This window comes from Schistocerca gregaria, chromosome 4 (genome assembly GCF_023897955.1).
Source record: "Schistocerca gregaria isolate iqSchGreg1 chromosome 4, iqSchGreg1.2, whole genome shotgun sequence".
In the NCBI taxonomy this organism is placed as follows: Eukaryota; Metazoa; Arthropoda; class Insecta; order Orthoptera; family Acrididae; genus Schistocerca; species Schistocerca gregaria.
This window is the reverse complement of record NC_064923.1, coordinates 247,262,040-247,278,064: the sequence shown is the minus strand read 5'-3', so window position 1 is coordinate 247,278,064 and position 16,025 is coordinate 247,262,040. Positions and strand designations below refer to the sequence as shown.

The 16,025-nt window shown below is 47.8% G+C and overlaps 1 protein-coding gene across 1 annotated transcript in view; it reads right to left on the bottom strand.

The window, feature by feature from the left end:
- LOC126267672 (disintegrin and metalloproteinase domain-containing protein 10-like) overlaps nucleotides 1-7,477 on the bottom strand; it is a 37,648-nt gene extending 30,171 nt beyond the window's left edge. The window contains exon 1 of the mRNA XM_049972972.1: nucleotides 7,326-7,477. Coding sequence (XP_049828929.1) covers nucleotides 7,326-7,477 — 152 coding nt within the window. The remainder of the gene's footprint in view (nucleotides 1-7,325) is intronic.
- Between the last annotated feature and the right edge of the window lie 8,548 nt (nucleotides 7,478-16,025).

Here is a 16,025-nt window from a genome sequence, read left to right as displayed (position 1 = left end):
AAGTCTTATCAAGGTCAGGGTACACAAAAAGCGCGGATTTTTAGTTGTTGAGCTGGTGGAAGTGGAGACCAGTGAGGTAAAGGATATGATCATCAGAGGAGACGTTGGGGTGGAAGTCACACTGGTTAAGAGGAAATAGGTCATTTTGATTCAATTAGGCATCATCAGTATGTCTGTGTTTAATTAAACCCATGCCATTCAGGTTGCAGTGTAATTCACGAATCAGTCATACTGATTTTTTTCAGTACAAACAAAAAACATTATAGTATTAACGGTACATCCCAATTCACAATATACAAACAGTTTTCGCTATTTCTCTGTCAGTTTTTAATATACGAAGGTTGGAACTTTAGTAGTGGCAACTTTTTATTTAGAGCTCCTACAAAGTAGGTACGTGTTTCAAAGTTATACTGACTTTCAGAGTAGTCGCTAGCATTGTGTATAACCCGTTGCCACTGATGTGGAAGTCGCAGGATACTGTTACCAGTGCCAGTTGTGTTGACAGTTCGAGCGGCGCGGCTTGAGCATTGCCCTGCAAAATGATGGTCAGGTCCTGCAAAAAGTGTCATCACTTCTATCTCTAAGCTGGTCGTAGGTTGTGTTCCAAAAATGAGCAGTATGGAGACAGAAGTGATGACACTTTCTGCAGGACCTGACCACCATTTTGCAGGACAATGCTCAAGCAGGTACAGCAACCCGTTACTGGTTTGTTTGACTGATGGGACAGCTAAGTGCTATATCATCTGCTGCACTCCCACGACTTAAGCCCTCGTGAGTTCAACTCGACTTCTAAACTGAAGGAAACACTTCATGGCATTCGCTTTAGAACTGCTACAAACTCGTAGGGCAATAGACCGCGCCGCTCGAACTGTCTACATCTACATCCATACTCCGCAAGCCACCTGACGGTGTGTGGCAGAGGGTACCCTGAGTACCTCTATCGGTTCTCCCTTCTATTCCAGTCTCGTATTGTTCGCAGAAAGAAGGATTGTCGGTATGCTTCTGTGTGGGCTCTAAACTCTCTGATTTTATCCTCATGGCCTCTCCGCGAGATATACGTAGGAGGGAGCAATATACTGCTTGACTCTTCGGTGAAGGTATGTTCTCGAAACGTTAACAAAAGTCCGTACCGAGCTACTGAGCACCTCTCCTGCAGAGTCTTCCACTGGAGTTTATCTGTCATCTCCGTAACGCTTTCGCGATTACTAAATGATCCTGCAACGAAGCGCGCTGCTCTCCGTTGGATCTTCTCTATCTCTTCTATCAACCCTATCTGGTACGGATCCCACACTGCTGAGCAGTATTCAAGCAGTGGGCGTACAAGCGTACTGTAATCTACTTCCTTTGTTTTCGGATTGCATTTCCTCAGGATTTCTCCAACGAATCTCAGTCTGGCACCTGCTTTACCGACGACCAACTTTATATGATCATTCCATTTTAAATCACTCCTAATGCGTACTCCCAGATAATTTATGGAATTAAGTGCTTCCAGTTGCTGAACTGCTATTTTGTAGCTAAATGATAAGGGATCTATCTTTCTATGTATTTTCAGCACTTTACAGTTGTCTACATTGAGATTCAATTGCCATTCCCTGCACCATGCGTCAATTCGCTGCAGATCCTCCTGCATTTCATTTCAGTACAATTTTCCATTGTTACAACCTCTCGATACACCACAGCATCATCTGCAAAAAGCCTCAGTGAACTTCCGATTTCATCCACCAGGTCATTTATGTATACTGTGAATTACAACGGTCCTATGACACTCCCCTGCGGCACACCTGAAATCACTCTTACTTCGGAAGACTTCTCTCCATTGAGAATGACAAGCTGCGTTCTGTTATCTAGGAACTCTTCAATCCAATCACACACTTGGTCTGAGAGTCCATATGCTCTTACTTTGTTCATTAAACGACTGTGGGGAACTGTATCGAACGCTTTGCGGAAGTCAAGAAACGCGGCATCTACCTGTGAACCCGTATCTATGGCCCTCTGAGTGTCGTGGACGAATAGCACGAGCTGGGTTTCACACGACCGTCTTTTTCCAAACGCATGCTGATTCCTACAGAGTAGATTTCTAGTCCCCAGAAAAGTCATTATATTCGCACATAATACGTGTTCCAAAATTCTACAACTGATCGACGTTAGAGATATAGGTCTATAGTTCTGCACATCTGTTCGACATCCCTTCTTGAAAACGGGGATGACCTGTGCCCTTTTCCAATCCTTTGGAATGCTTCGCTCTTCTAGAGGTCTACAGTACACCGCTGCAAGAAGGCAGGCAAGTTCCTTCGCATACTCTGTGTAAAATGGAACTGGTATTCCATCAGGTCCAGCGGCCTTTCCTCTTTTGAGTGATTTTAATTGTTTCTCTATCCCTCTGGCGTCTATTTCAATATCTACCATTTTGTCATCTGTGCGACAATCTAGAGAAGGAACTACAGTGCAGTCTTCCTCTGTGAAACAGCTTTGGAAAAAGACATTTAGTATTTCGGCCTTTAGTCTGTCATCCTCTGTTTCAGTACCATTTTGGTCACAGAGTGTCTGGACATTTTGTTTTGATCCACCTTCCGCTTTGACATAAGACCAAAATTTCTTAGGATTTTCTGCCAAGTCAGTACATAGAACTTTACTTTCGAATTCATTGAACGCCTTTCGCATAGCCCTCCTCACACTACATTTCGCTCCGCCTAATTTTTGTTTGTCTGCAAGGCTTTGGCTGTGTTTATGTTTGCTGTGAAGTTCCCTTTGCTTCCGCAGCAGTTTTCTAACTCGGTTGTTGTACCACGGTGGCTCTTTTCCATCTCTTACGATCTTCTTTGGTACATACTCATCTAACGCATATTGTACGATAGTTTTGAACTTTGTCCACTGATCCTCAACACTATCTGTAATTGAGACAAAACTTTTGTGTTGAGCCGTCAGGTACTCTGTAATCTGCTTTTTGTCACTTTTGCTAAACAGAAAAATCTTCCTACCTTTTTAAATATTGCTATTTAGTCTGACATCATCGATGCCGTAACCGCTTTATGATCGCTGATGCGATCTGCGTTAACTGTTTCTAATAGTTCGGGTCTGTGACTTCTGAAATTTTCCCGGCGTATTTGTTCTTCTAATAATTTCCGGGTATGCAGCCGGATCCTTTCGACATTCTGCCACGATATTTCGGCCCAGAGATGTCCGGCCATCATCAGGTGAGTACACAACTACTGAAGGTCCGCAGCTCGTGGTCGTGCGGTAGCGTTCTCGCTTCCCACGCCCGGGTTCGATTCCCAGCGGGGTCAGGGATTTTATCTGTCTCATGATGACTGGGTGTTGTGTGATGTCCTTAGGTTAGTTAGGTTTAAGTAGTTCTAAGTTGGATCCGTTAAAGACGATTTACAACTGAAGAAAGCAGGCGTCTACAAAATTCTCTGTGAATGTGGCTCTGCATATATTGGCCAGACGACAAGAACTGTCCATGAACGATGTACAGAACATGAAAGATACACCCGTCTGCGGCAACCGTCAAAATCGGCAGTAGCAGAGCACTGTATTTCACTGGGACATTCAATGGAATACTATGGAACAAAAATTTTAGCTCCGGTTTCCGGATTTGGGGATTCCGTAATCAATGAATCAGTGGAAATACGTCTTGCCGATAATCTTATAAATCGTGACAACGGCTTTCAACTGGATAAAAATTGGAATCCTGTTATTAAAATTATACAGTCACAGCGGAATAGACAGCGTCATTCGATACTCAATGACTAGATGATATTTTACTTTTACCACCGAGGGCAGCACGTACAACTCGGCTATGCCGCGCATGTCAACACGTGACGCATGCGCTGTAGGATGCCAGTACATTTCGCATGCGCGAGATTCGGCTTAAATACCGCGACTGCACCTGGGCTCTTCAGTAGTTGTGTACTTACCTGGTGATGGCCGGACGTCTTTGGGCCGAAATATCGTGGCAGAATGTCGACGGGATCCGGCTGCATACCCGGAAATTATTAGTTCGGGTCTGTTTGTCACCAAAGGTCTAATATGTTATCGCCACGAGTCGGTTCTCTGTTTAGTTTTCAGATAAAGCACTTAAAAAATTTCACTGGATTCTTTGTCCCTGCCACCCGTTATGAACGTTTGAGTCTTCCAGTCTATATCCGGCAAATTAAAATCTCCACCCAGAACTATAATATGGTGGGGAAATCTACTCGAAATGTTTTCCAAATTATCCTTCAGGTGCTCAGCCACAACAGCTGCTGAGCCAGGGGACTATAGACACATCCAACTACCATGTCTGAGCCTGCTTTAATCGTGACCTTCACCCAAATCATTTCACATTTCAGATCTCCGTCAATTTCCTTCGATACTATTGCACTTCTTATCGCTATAAACACGCCTCCCCCTTTACTGTCCAGCCTGTCTCTGCAGTATACTTTCCAATCTGAGTTTAGGATTTCATTACTGTTTACGTCTGGTTTCAGCCAACTTTCTGTCCCTAGTACTATACGGGCGTTGTGACCGTTTGTTAATGAGAGCAATTCTGGGACCTTTCTATAGATGCTCCTGCAGTTTACTATTAGCACATTAATATTGTTATTCCCTGTTGCATTTAGCCTATTCCTACCTTGCCACGTCTCAGGAGGCGTCTTGTCGGGCCTAGGGAGGGAATTCTCTAACCTAAAAAACCCCCATGTGCACTCCACACGTACTCCGTTACCCTTGTAGCCGCTTCCGGCGTGTAGTGCACGCCTGATCTATTCAGGGGGACCCTACATTTCTCCACCCGATAGCGGAGGTCGAGAAATTTGCACCCCAGATCTCCACAGAATCGTCTGAGCCTCTGGTTTAAGCCTTCAAATGGTTAAAATAGGCCTGAGCGCTATGGGACTTAACATCTATGGTCATCAGTAATCTAGAGCTTAGAACTACTTAAACATAACTAACCTAAGGACATCACACAACACCCACTCATCACGAGACAGAGAAATTTAAGCCATCCACTCGGCTCCAAACCAGAGGACCACGATCGGTTCTGGGAACGATACTAAAAATAGTTAGCTCTGATTCCACCCCGCGAGCGAGGCTTTCCGCCTTCACCAATTCCGCCAACCGCCTGTACGAAATGAGGATGACCTCTGAACGCAGACGGCAGGAGTTATTGGTGCCGACATGAGCAACAATTTGCAGTCGGGTGCACCCAATGCTCTCTATTGCCGCCGGTAGGGCTTCCTCCACATGTCGGATGAGACCCCCCGGCAAGCAGACTGAGTGAACACTGGCCTTCTTCCCCGACCTTTCCGCTATTTCCCTATGGGGCTCCATCACCCGCCTATCGTTGGAGCTCCCAATAACTAATATACCCCTCCCCCTGTGTGCCTGCTCGGACCTTGCTGAAGGAGCAGCCACATGTCCAGTCACAGGCAGAGCGGGCGATGCCACACGGCCAGCCTCCACATTGACCTTCCGCCTCGTGCGTTGCGAACGCCGCTGAACCCGCCACTCCCCTTGCGGAGAGGGTGGCCCGACCGCGCCCGGTACCCGCGAAGATGTCTCGACAGCAGGGACAGTGGGTGAAGCATGTAACACCTGGGGTGCACCTTGCGACGCACCAGACTCCCCACTGCCGCTACACTCCGAGGCACCAGCCTGAAGACGGCTGACCGCGGCCATCAACACGTTCAGCTGTTCGCGAACAGTGGCCAGCTCCTCATGTGTCCGTACATAGCAGTCACACATCTTATCCATCCTAAGGAATCAATTTACTGAAGAGAGTTAATAAACTTTTAACTAGACTGCTAATTCACTAAAGGCGGCTGATAGTTGACTAAACTGTGATAGCTAACCACTTCTTGTAGAAAACAATGAAAATAGCACGACCTGTCTCTGGACTGTATTGAAAACAAACACTAGCACTACTGGCAGTATGGTTGGCTAAAGGGATTCTCTCTGACTGTATTCAAAACAAACACGAAATCTATGGAACACTGTTAATAGCACTCGACAATTAAAGCTTCCTAAAAGCAAAAACACACGGAAGAAGAAGTGACAAGTAAGAAAAATACAGTTAATACTTAAATTAAGGTGGCTCGCTGCACAGCAGACGTGAAGCGGTTAGGACGACACTGTCAACACAACTGGCACTGCTAAGAGTATCCTACGACTCCCACATCGCTGGCAACGGGCTATACACAATGATGGTGACTACTTTGAAGGTCAGCAAAACTATGAAACACGTACCTATTTTGTACGAGCTGTAAATAAAAAGTTGCCACTATTAAAGTTCTCCGCAGCTCGCCTTGCCTAGTACAGCGGTGCGGGTCTCCCACATCGTCCCCTGCGCTCCTAGGACTATGGGACCTCATCATCGTCACTATTAAAGTTCTAACCCTCGTATAAGGCTGGGTAAGTATGACCCTGACTGTGAAGCAAAAAATTCATTCTCACGCCATCTGTTAGCGGCTGGAGCAACTTGGTTGTCTCAAGCTGCTTACAATTACTTCCACAGCATCTGTTGATAGGCAGAATAATAACTTTCGCACTTTTTTCGAGATTTATTTCAAATAATTTTTGGGTTAGATAACGTAAGGATTTTATAATAAACTTTTACAATTCTGTATGAGAGATTCCCGTTGATAATTACTTTGCTGTTGATACAATTGCAGTGGTAGTAAGCATATTGTAGAGCCGAGTAGAAAGAGTAACTCTTGATTTTGTATTGTGAAAGTACGTTGTGTTAATAATTGATCTGAAGGATGGAAGAATTCGATGTATGGACTGACATTACGCTATAAAAGTATGCAAATGATGTACGAAAAGATTATGTAGCGAGAGCAGAACAGAACAGAACAGATGTAGGCTCTTCAGGGTTTGGTAGTGAATGTATTCGTATGTTTTTGGCTCAAGTGAAGGATCAACACACTTGAAATACAGACCAGCACTGCTCAGTAAAAGTATGAAGATATTGTGCACAGTGAATGTTTGCAAGCAGCTATAAACAGAAAGAGAAATGTACTGATACACATGGATGGAGAATGGATTGCTGTGTTTAGAGGAAATACTTCTGTTTTCTGCTGAAAAGTTTATACTTTACTCAGTTCAGTTTCATCTGAACTACAGGGTTTATACAGAGATCAAGAGGCTTACACTTGAAGGACTAGCATAGGGTTCTGCATCAAACCAGTCTTCATACTGAAGAGAACAGCAGGGAATCAAATGTAATAAGAGAAATTTTAAGGAATTTCGTGAACCAAACTGCATTTATTACGTTGGTAAGCCCCGTTACTCTGTAGTTCTTCCGTGGAGCTACCGTGCATTACTCGTGTGGACAGCTGCTCTACCTGAGAGAGATGCCAACATTGTCTGGCAGGCCGTCTCCGTCCCAGTCGGCGTTGCGCAGCACTGCGTCCGCATCCGACGCGATCTTGATGATCCTGACGGCTGCCTGTTCTTGGCCCCCACTCTCCGCCACGAACAATGGGTCCGCCGCCATCAGCATGGGACACAGCCGCCTAGACAGGTACACGTCTCAGGCACGGCCACTGATATCATTATAGAACAATTGTGTCGACATTATTCCCAGTAAGCACATCCGGCAAAAGATAAGTCACCCTCTGGGGAGCATCACGCTTCCAGTCTCGATGATGGACACAGCTCACCAGGGAAGAGCATCCATTAAGTTTCTAAGAGTACGCTATATCCGACTGTAGCCACTCACTGACGATTCTTTCCTGTAGAGCTACCAAACTGTGGGGATGCCGATTGCTACATTCCACCAGCTGTTCCAAGTATTCCCAGACTTTTTCTAAGGCATTTAGCTCGGGTGATTTAGCAGGTTAGTCAGTTGCGATAGGGCGCCTGAGTGTTCAGCCAATCAGAATGAGTGCGTGAAGTCCTGTGAAATAGGGTATCGTCATCTAGGAAGACAATACTATTCACAGTATAATCATCACATACCACATGCTAATCTTAATGAGTTGGTAAGTGTCATGGTACGAAAAACCTGCCCCCCCCCCCCCCCCGAAAAAAAAAAAAAAACACGCAGAACCGCTTCCACTCTGAATGACCGCTTGTTTGTATACATTGTTTCATTAAACGACTCATTGGGCTGTCAGTGAGCACTATACACGCCTCCAGTCAGCTGATGTCCAGTTGTGTTTTTTGTTACACTGAAGACAAGCAGCTTCACGTGCCACTGTCAGAAACTGCCTTTTGCATTGTATGCACTTCCATTTTTAATACAGGGCATTTCGAAATGAATGATGCGGTTTTAAAAATTAATAATAAATCGACCTTTCGCTTTATATGGGGAAACCTTATAGCATAAGCAGCAGCTGCTGCCCAAGTTTCTCGTGAACTACCTGCTATTCGCTTGACATGCTTACTGAGTCTGTTTCCAAGATGGCGTCGCAGCAGGAAAGGCTTTCTGTGCGCTCCATTTTGAGGTATCCAGATCTGTGGTTACAGTGCAGTGTGAGTTTCGTGCGAAAGACACCAGTAATACAGGTAGGTAGTACCAACAGTTTGTGGAGGCTGGATGCCTTTGTAAAGGGGGGAGAGTCGTGGTCGCGCTCGTGTGTCTGATGCAAACGCCAAAAGTCTGCACAAGACGCTTCATCGAAGACCTCGTACGTCACTTAGTGGAGCAAGCAGGCAAAATTTCATGTGAAAGGTTACGGTATGAAAGGTGTTACGTAAGCGGCTATGTTTTAAATGATACAAAATGGCTTTGGTGCAGTCCTCACACTACCCTACAAAGAGGAAAGGTGTGAATTCTGTGAAGAACTTAAGTAAAAGTCGAGGACGGTGGTTTTATATAAACTGTAAGTAGCAATGTGAACACACACGATGTCCGTATTTGGCGAAGCGAGAAACCACGTATGCTGTTGGAGGGTCAGCGCAACTCTCCAGAAGTGAACGTTTTCTGTACAGTGTCGCACGAGAAAGTGCTGGGGCCCTTTTTCTTCGAAACAACAATCCGTGATGTGCAGCTCATTTCGAGGCATGCTGGAAACGTGGTTGTTACCCCAGCTGAACACCAGTTATGATTATTTCATTTTGCAACTGGATGGCGCTCGATCTCATTTTCACAGGAATGTACGAGAGCCTCTTAATCGTGCTCATTAGTAACGCTGGACTGGACGTCCTGCAACATGAGACAAGAAGCTTCTCCTCTGGCGACTTCGTTCGCTGGATTTAACAACCTGCGATTTCTTTCTTTGGGAGTGGGCGAAACACTGAGTTATGTACCGCCAATGTCCATGCCCCTTGAGCAAGTGTGTGATCGGATAAAGCATGCACTACATGCCATGACGCAGTACATACTACAGCGAGTACGGGAAGAATTTGATTATTGTGTAGATATGTGTCGTGTGACCAGGGTTGTACATATTGAAAGATTGTGGTTAGCGCATCAAAAACTTGCACAGTTGCTGCTGCTTATGCTGTAAGGTTTGCCTATGTAAAGTAATAAATGAATTTATTATTAATCTTTAAAACCGTACCATTCATTTCTAGACACGCTGTATTTCCTAGGACACTGGCTGGGATGGATGTGCATTCACTGAAAACAGCAGTTTCTGTCAAGTTCGGAACTGATAGCCATTTACAATGCGAGAGACTTATCTCCAGTCGGTTATTACACTGATGGAAAAAAAAATCGCAACATCAAGAAGGACTTGAGCGACGTAAACGAAAGTTGGTAGGCGTGATTCTACATCTGAACGAAGATGTCTATTCCAGTTTAGTCCCAGTCGCATAACAGTGACATTAGTAGCGTCAGTGTGAGGATGCAAATCAAATTTGCTTTAAATACAGGCTTTCACGGCAGCGAACGTTAAATATATTTGAGACTGGACGTGGCAAGCTGATGTTAGTCAAGAATGCTTTAAAGACGCCATTACCAACATCTCACAGAGTTTGAACGAAGTCGTGTATCAGGGCTACAAGAAGGTGGATGTTCCTTCTGCATGCTGCAAAAAGACAAGGTATGAATGGAGCCACTGTACATGATTGATGGTAGCGGTGGTCAAAAGAATGTGTAATCGCAAGAAGATAGGGTTTCGGACGGCCACGTGGCACTACCGAGAGAAAAAATCATTGTGTTCGGCGAATGACATCCTGAGACCGGAGCAATTCGGCTTCAGGAATCACCACTCCACAACACAACAACTCTTACGGGTCGTTGAACATACACTCCTGGAAATTGAAATAAGAACACCTTGAATTCATTGTTCCAGGAAGGGGACACTTTATTGACACATTCCTGGGGTCAGATACATTACATGATCACACTGACAGAACCACAGGCACATAGACACAGGCAACAGAGCATGCACAATGTCGGCACTAGTACAGTATATATCCACCTTTCGCAGCAATGCAGGCTGCTATTCTCCCATGGAGACGATCGTAGAGATGCTGGATGTAGTCCTGTGGAACGGCTTGCCATGCCATTTCCACCTGGCGCCTCAGTTGGACCAGCGTTCGTGCTGGACGTGCAGACCGCGTGAGACGACGCTTCATCCAGTCCCAAACATGCTCAATGGGGGACAGATCCGGAAATCTTGCTGGCCAGGGTAGTTGACTTACACCTTCTAGAGCACGTTGGGTGGCACGGGATACATGCGGACGTGCATTGTCCTGTTGGAACAGCAAGTTCCCTTGCCGGTCTAGGAATGGTAGAACGATGGGTTCGATGACGGTTTGGATGTACCGTGCACTATTCAGTGTCCCCTCGACGATCACCAGAGGTGTACGGCCAGTGTAGGAGATCGCTCCCGACACCATGATGCCGGGTGTTGGCCCTGTGTGCCTCGGTCGTATGCAGTCCTGATTGTGGAGCTCACCTGCACGGCGCCAAGCACGCATACGACCATCATTGGCACCAAGGCAGAAGCTACTCTCATCGCTGAAGACGACACGTCTCCATTCGTCCCTCCATTCACGCCTGTCGCGACACCACTGGAGGCGGGCTGCACGATGTTTGGGCGTGAGCGGAAGACGGCCTAACGGTGTGCGGGACCGTAGCCCAGCTTCATGGAGACGGTTGCGAATGGTCCTCGCCGATACCCCAGGAGCAACAGTGTCCCTAATTTGCTGGGAAGTGGCGGTGCGGTCCCCTACGGCACTGCGTAGGATCCTACGGTCTTGGCGTGCATCCGTGCGTCGCTGCGGTCCGGTCCCAGGTCGACGGGCACGTGCACCTTCCGCCGACCACTGGCGACAACATCGATGTACTGTGGAGACCTCACGCCCCACGTGTTGAGCAATTCGGCGGTACGTCCACCCGGCCTCCCGCATGCCCACTAAACGCCCTCGCTCAAAGTCCGTCAACTGCACATACGGTTCACGTCCACGCTGTCGCGGCATGCTACCAGTGTTAAAGACTGCGATGGAGCTCCGTATGCCACGGCAAACTGGCTGACACGGACGGCGGCGGTGCACAAATGCTGCGCAGCTAGCGCCATTCGACGGCCAACACCGCGGTTCCTGGTGTGTCCGCTGTGCCGTGCGTGTGATCATTGCTTGTACAGCCCTCTCGCAGTGTCCGGAGCAAGTATGGTGGGTCTGACACACCGGTGTCAATGTGTTCTTTTTTCCATTTCCAGGAGTGTATAACACATGGCTTCAACATAAACAAAGCTACAGGGGCGGTGTTCCTGGACATCGAAAAGGCTTTCGACCGTCTATGGCACAACGGCCTCATTCGCAAACTTAGCGAGGTGGGATTCCCCGACGGGCTGGTGCGTCTAATACACTCATACCTCACAGACAGGAGTTTCAACACTGACGTGCAGGGAAAACAATCAACATGAGGCGGTATACATGCGAGAGTACCCCAGGGAAGCATCTTAGGGCCCCTACTGTTTAACCTCTACATAAACGATCTCCCAGCCACACACAACACAACGATGGCAATCTACACGGATGACACAGCCATCTTCGCGCAAGATTGGAAACCATCAAACATTACGTCACGCCTACAGACTGCACTCAGAGTGGCTGAGCCTTGGTTGGAGAAATGGCGTGTTAGAGTAAACGTTGACAAGTGCGAAGCCGTTCTGTTCACTAGAAGACCGAAGCAACTACGCAAATACCGATACTGCAGACCAATAACTCTACATGCACGCCCAATACGTTTCAGTGAGAAAGTCAAATACACTCCTGGAAATGGAAAAAAGAACACATTGACACCGGTGTGTCAGACCCACCATACTTGCTCCGGACACTGCGAGAGGGCTGTACAAGCAATGATCACACGCACGGCACAGCGGACACACCAGGAACCGCGGTGTTGGCCGTCGAACGGCGCTAGCTGCGCAGCATTTCTGCACCGCCGGCGTCAGTGTCAGCCAGTTTGCCGTGGCATACGGAGCTTCATCGCAGTCTTTAACACTGGTAGCATGCCGCGACAGCGTGGACGTGAAACGTATGTGCAGTTGACGGACTTTGAGCGAGGGCGTATAGTGGGCATGCGGGAGGCCGGGTGGACGTACCGCCGAATTGCTCAACACGTGGGGCGTGAGGTCTCCACATTACATCGATGTTGTCGCCAGTGGTCGGCGGAAGGTGCACGTGCCCGTCGACCTGGGACCGGACCGCAGCGACGCACGGATGCACGCCAAGACCGTAGGATCCTACGCAGTGCCGTAAGGGACCGCACCGCCACTTCCCAGCAAATTAGGGACACTGTTGCTTCTGGGGTATCGGCGAGGACCATTCGCAACCGTCTCCATGAAGCTGGGCTACGGTCCCGCACACCGTTAGGCCGTCTTCCGCTCACGCCCAAACATCGTGCAGCCCGCCTCCAGTGGTGTCGCGACAGGCGTGAATGGAGGGATGACTGGAGACGTGTCGTCTTCAGCGATGAGAGTCGCTTCTGCCTTGGTGCCAATGATGGTCGTATGCGTGTTTGGCGCCGTGCAGTTGAGCGCCACAATCAGGACTGCATACGACCGAGGCACACAGGGCCAACACCCGGCATCATGGTGTGGGGAGCCATCTCCTACACTGGCCGTACACCTCTGGTGATCGTCGAGGGGACACTGAATAGTGCACGGTACATCCAAACCGTCATCGAACCCATCGTTCTACCATTCCTAGACCGGCAAGGGAACTTGCTGTTCCAACAGGACAATGCACGTCCGCGTGTATCCCGTGCCACCCAACGTGCGCTAGAAGGTGTAAGTCAACTACCCTGGCCAGCATGATCTCCGGATCTGTCCCCCGTTGAGCATGTTTGGGACTGGATGAAGCGTCGTCTCACGCGGTCTGCACGTCCAGCACGAACGCTGGTCCAACTGAGGCGCCAGGTGGAAATGGCATGGCAAGCCGTTCCACAGGACTACATCCAGCATCTCTACGATCGTCTCCATGGGAGAATAGCAGCCTGCATTGCTGCGAAAGGTGGATATACACTGTACTAGTGCCGACATTGTGCATGCTCTGTTGCCTGTGTCTATGTGCCTGTGGTTCTGTCAGTGTGATCATGTGATGTATCTGACCCTAGGAATGTGTCAATAAAGTTTCCCCTTGCTGGGACAATGAATTCACGGTGTTCTTATTTCAGTTTCCAGGAGTTTACCTCGGTGTCTGGCTGGACCGGAAATTACTCTGGGGGGACCTTATACAACACAGGACCAACCGAGCTAGCGCGAGGCTCAAACAACTCTATCCTATGCTCAACAGGCGTAGCACACTGAACAGAAGGGTGTCGAGGTCCATGTATATGACACTTATCCGACCCCTGATGACGTACGCAGCTCCTGTCTGGGGATACGCTGCGCCTGCACGCCTGCGTCGTCTGCAGCTCCTACAAAACAAAGTACTCAAAATCATAAGCAATGTTCCACGATACACACGCATCGCGGACCTTCACCGGGAATACCGACATGAGACACTCACGGAGGTAATCCACAAACTCACCACAAGACTATACAGAAACTCCAGAAATTCGCAGGACCCGTTTATTCTGAATTTGGGGAACTACGACCACAACCATAGATGGAAACATAAAAGACCAAAAGACATACTTGTAAGTACCTAACGTTTATGGCCAAGCATACGCAAACATAACGGTACAGGTGAGCCCCTGTTAATCAGACGCCATTACTGGATATTCATCTGGGATACACTGCCGAATAACTGGCACCACGCAGGGAAGCCGTGCTGTACACTGCATGCAGACAAGCTCCACACATACCCCACAAAGTGAGATGATCTATGGCCGATCTCCCACTACTGTATAACGATCTTGATTGTTCCAGGAATGTAGCGGCTGCAGCAACTGGGATACATCGCCATCTCTTGCCACGGTAATGATGCATGATAGCCATACTAACAAACCCAACCTTGCATGAACTATTGCAGCCAGTAAGCCACTACTGCTCTTACTACCAACCCCACTGTCGCAGAGGTTTTTTCCCACGGCACGAGCCTTGGCACTTTTTTCCCTCTGCTCTTCAAATCGCTACCCTCACTCGCGTTTCGCCCACTATCTATCACCTGATGGACCGTGTTAATGCTTAGTCTTACCCAGACGCACGGATAACATCACATCCCAGCATCCTGTGATCCACTTACTAGATAACTAACATGTTTACAGTAGAACTTTTGGTTTGGTCACCACGTTGGTGCGGGCGTGGAGAGGCCTCATCCCTATTTATTTTATTTCTGGTGCATCGTACTGCATCTGCAGCAGGAATTTGAGCAGCAGTTGGCACCACAGTGACACAATGAACTGTCAGAAATCGGTTAATCCGAGGACAGCTCCGAGCCACACCCCTTGTAGCGTGCATTCCACTAATCCCAAGCCAAAGCCGTTAGTGACTTCAGTGGTGTCAAGCGAGAGCTCACTGGAGGGCAGTGTGGAGCTTTGTTGTGTTTTCTGATGAAATCTGGTTCTGCATCAATGCCAGTGATGGCCGTGTATTGGTTAGAAGAAGGCCAGTAGAGGGCCTGCAACCATCAACCTAGACATGCTGGACCTACACCTGGAATTATGGCCTGGGGAGCGATTTAGTATGACAGCAGCAGCTCTCTCGTGGTTATCCCACGCCCCATGACTGAAAATTTGTTACGTTAATTTGGTAATTCGACCGTTGTGCTGCAACTCATGAACAGCATTCCAGGGGGCGTTTTCCAAAATATCGCTGTTGTAACCCAACATGCTCTACAGAATGTTGAAACGTTGCTTTGGCCTGCTCGATTATCAGATCGGTCATTAATCGAGCACATATCATCATTGGATGACAACTCCAGCTTCATCCAAAAACAGCATTAACTACAGGGTGACATACAGGAGACGGATGGTTTTGAACTGCGTAGTACTGAGGGCGCGGTGGTGGGAGGAGGTCGTGGTGGGGATAGTTCTGATCCACACAAGACGCCATTTCATTTACTCAGTCACTATGGAGCAGTGGGACTTGCAACCTCGAGTGTTTGTGAGAGTTTCGTGAAAAATGGTGAGTCTATTATTGCTATGCAGCGATCGTTTCGTGCGCGGTTTAATGTCGGTCGACATGGGGCTGTTCAGAGCCGTAACACAATTCTCAGATGGGTAGAAAACTTCAGATCAACTGGAAACATACTGGATAAGAAGTATCCTGGCCTGAGACGCAGAGTAACGACACTAGAAAATGTAGAAAGGGTAAGGCAAGCGGCAGCCAGAAGCCCAGGACGGTCAGCTAGGCGTCAAGCTAGTGAGTTACGAATCAATCGTGAATCGGTTAGACGAATTTTGCATAAAGAATTAAAATTCCATCCCTACAAAATGCTCACCGTCCAACAACTTAAGGAAACTGGTTTTGCTGTACGAGAAGACTTCGCTTACAGAATGCAAGTGATTTTTGGATCGAATGAAAATGAAATTTTATTGATGAGCGATGAAGCTCATTTTCATTTAAACGGGACCGTGAATAAGCAAAACCTACCTTACTGGACTCCAGAGCATCCACACCTTATCCACCAGCGACCTCTACACTCAGAAAAAGCAACAGTCTGGTGTGCTCTTGGCTCTGTTGGCATTATTGGACCTTATT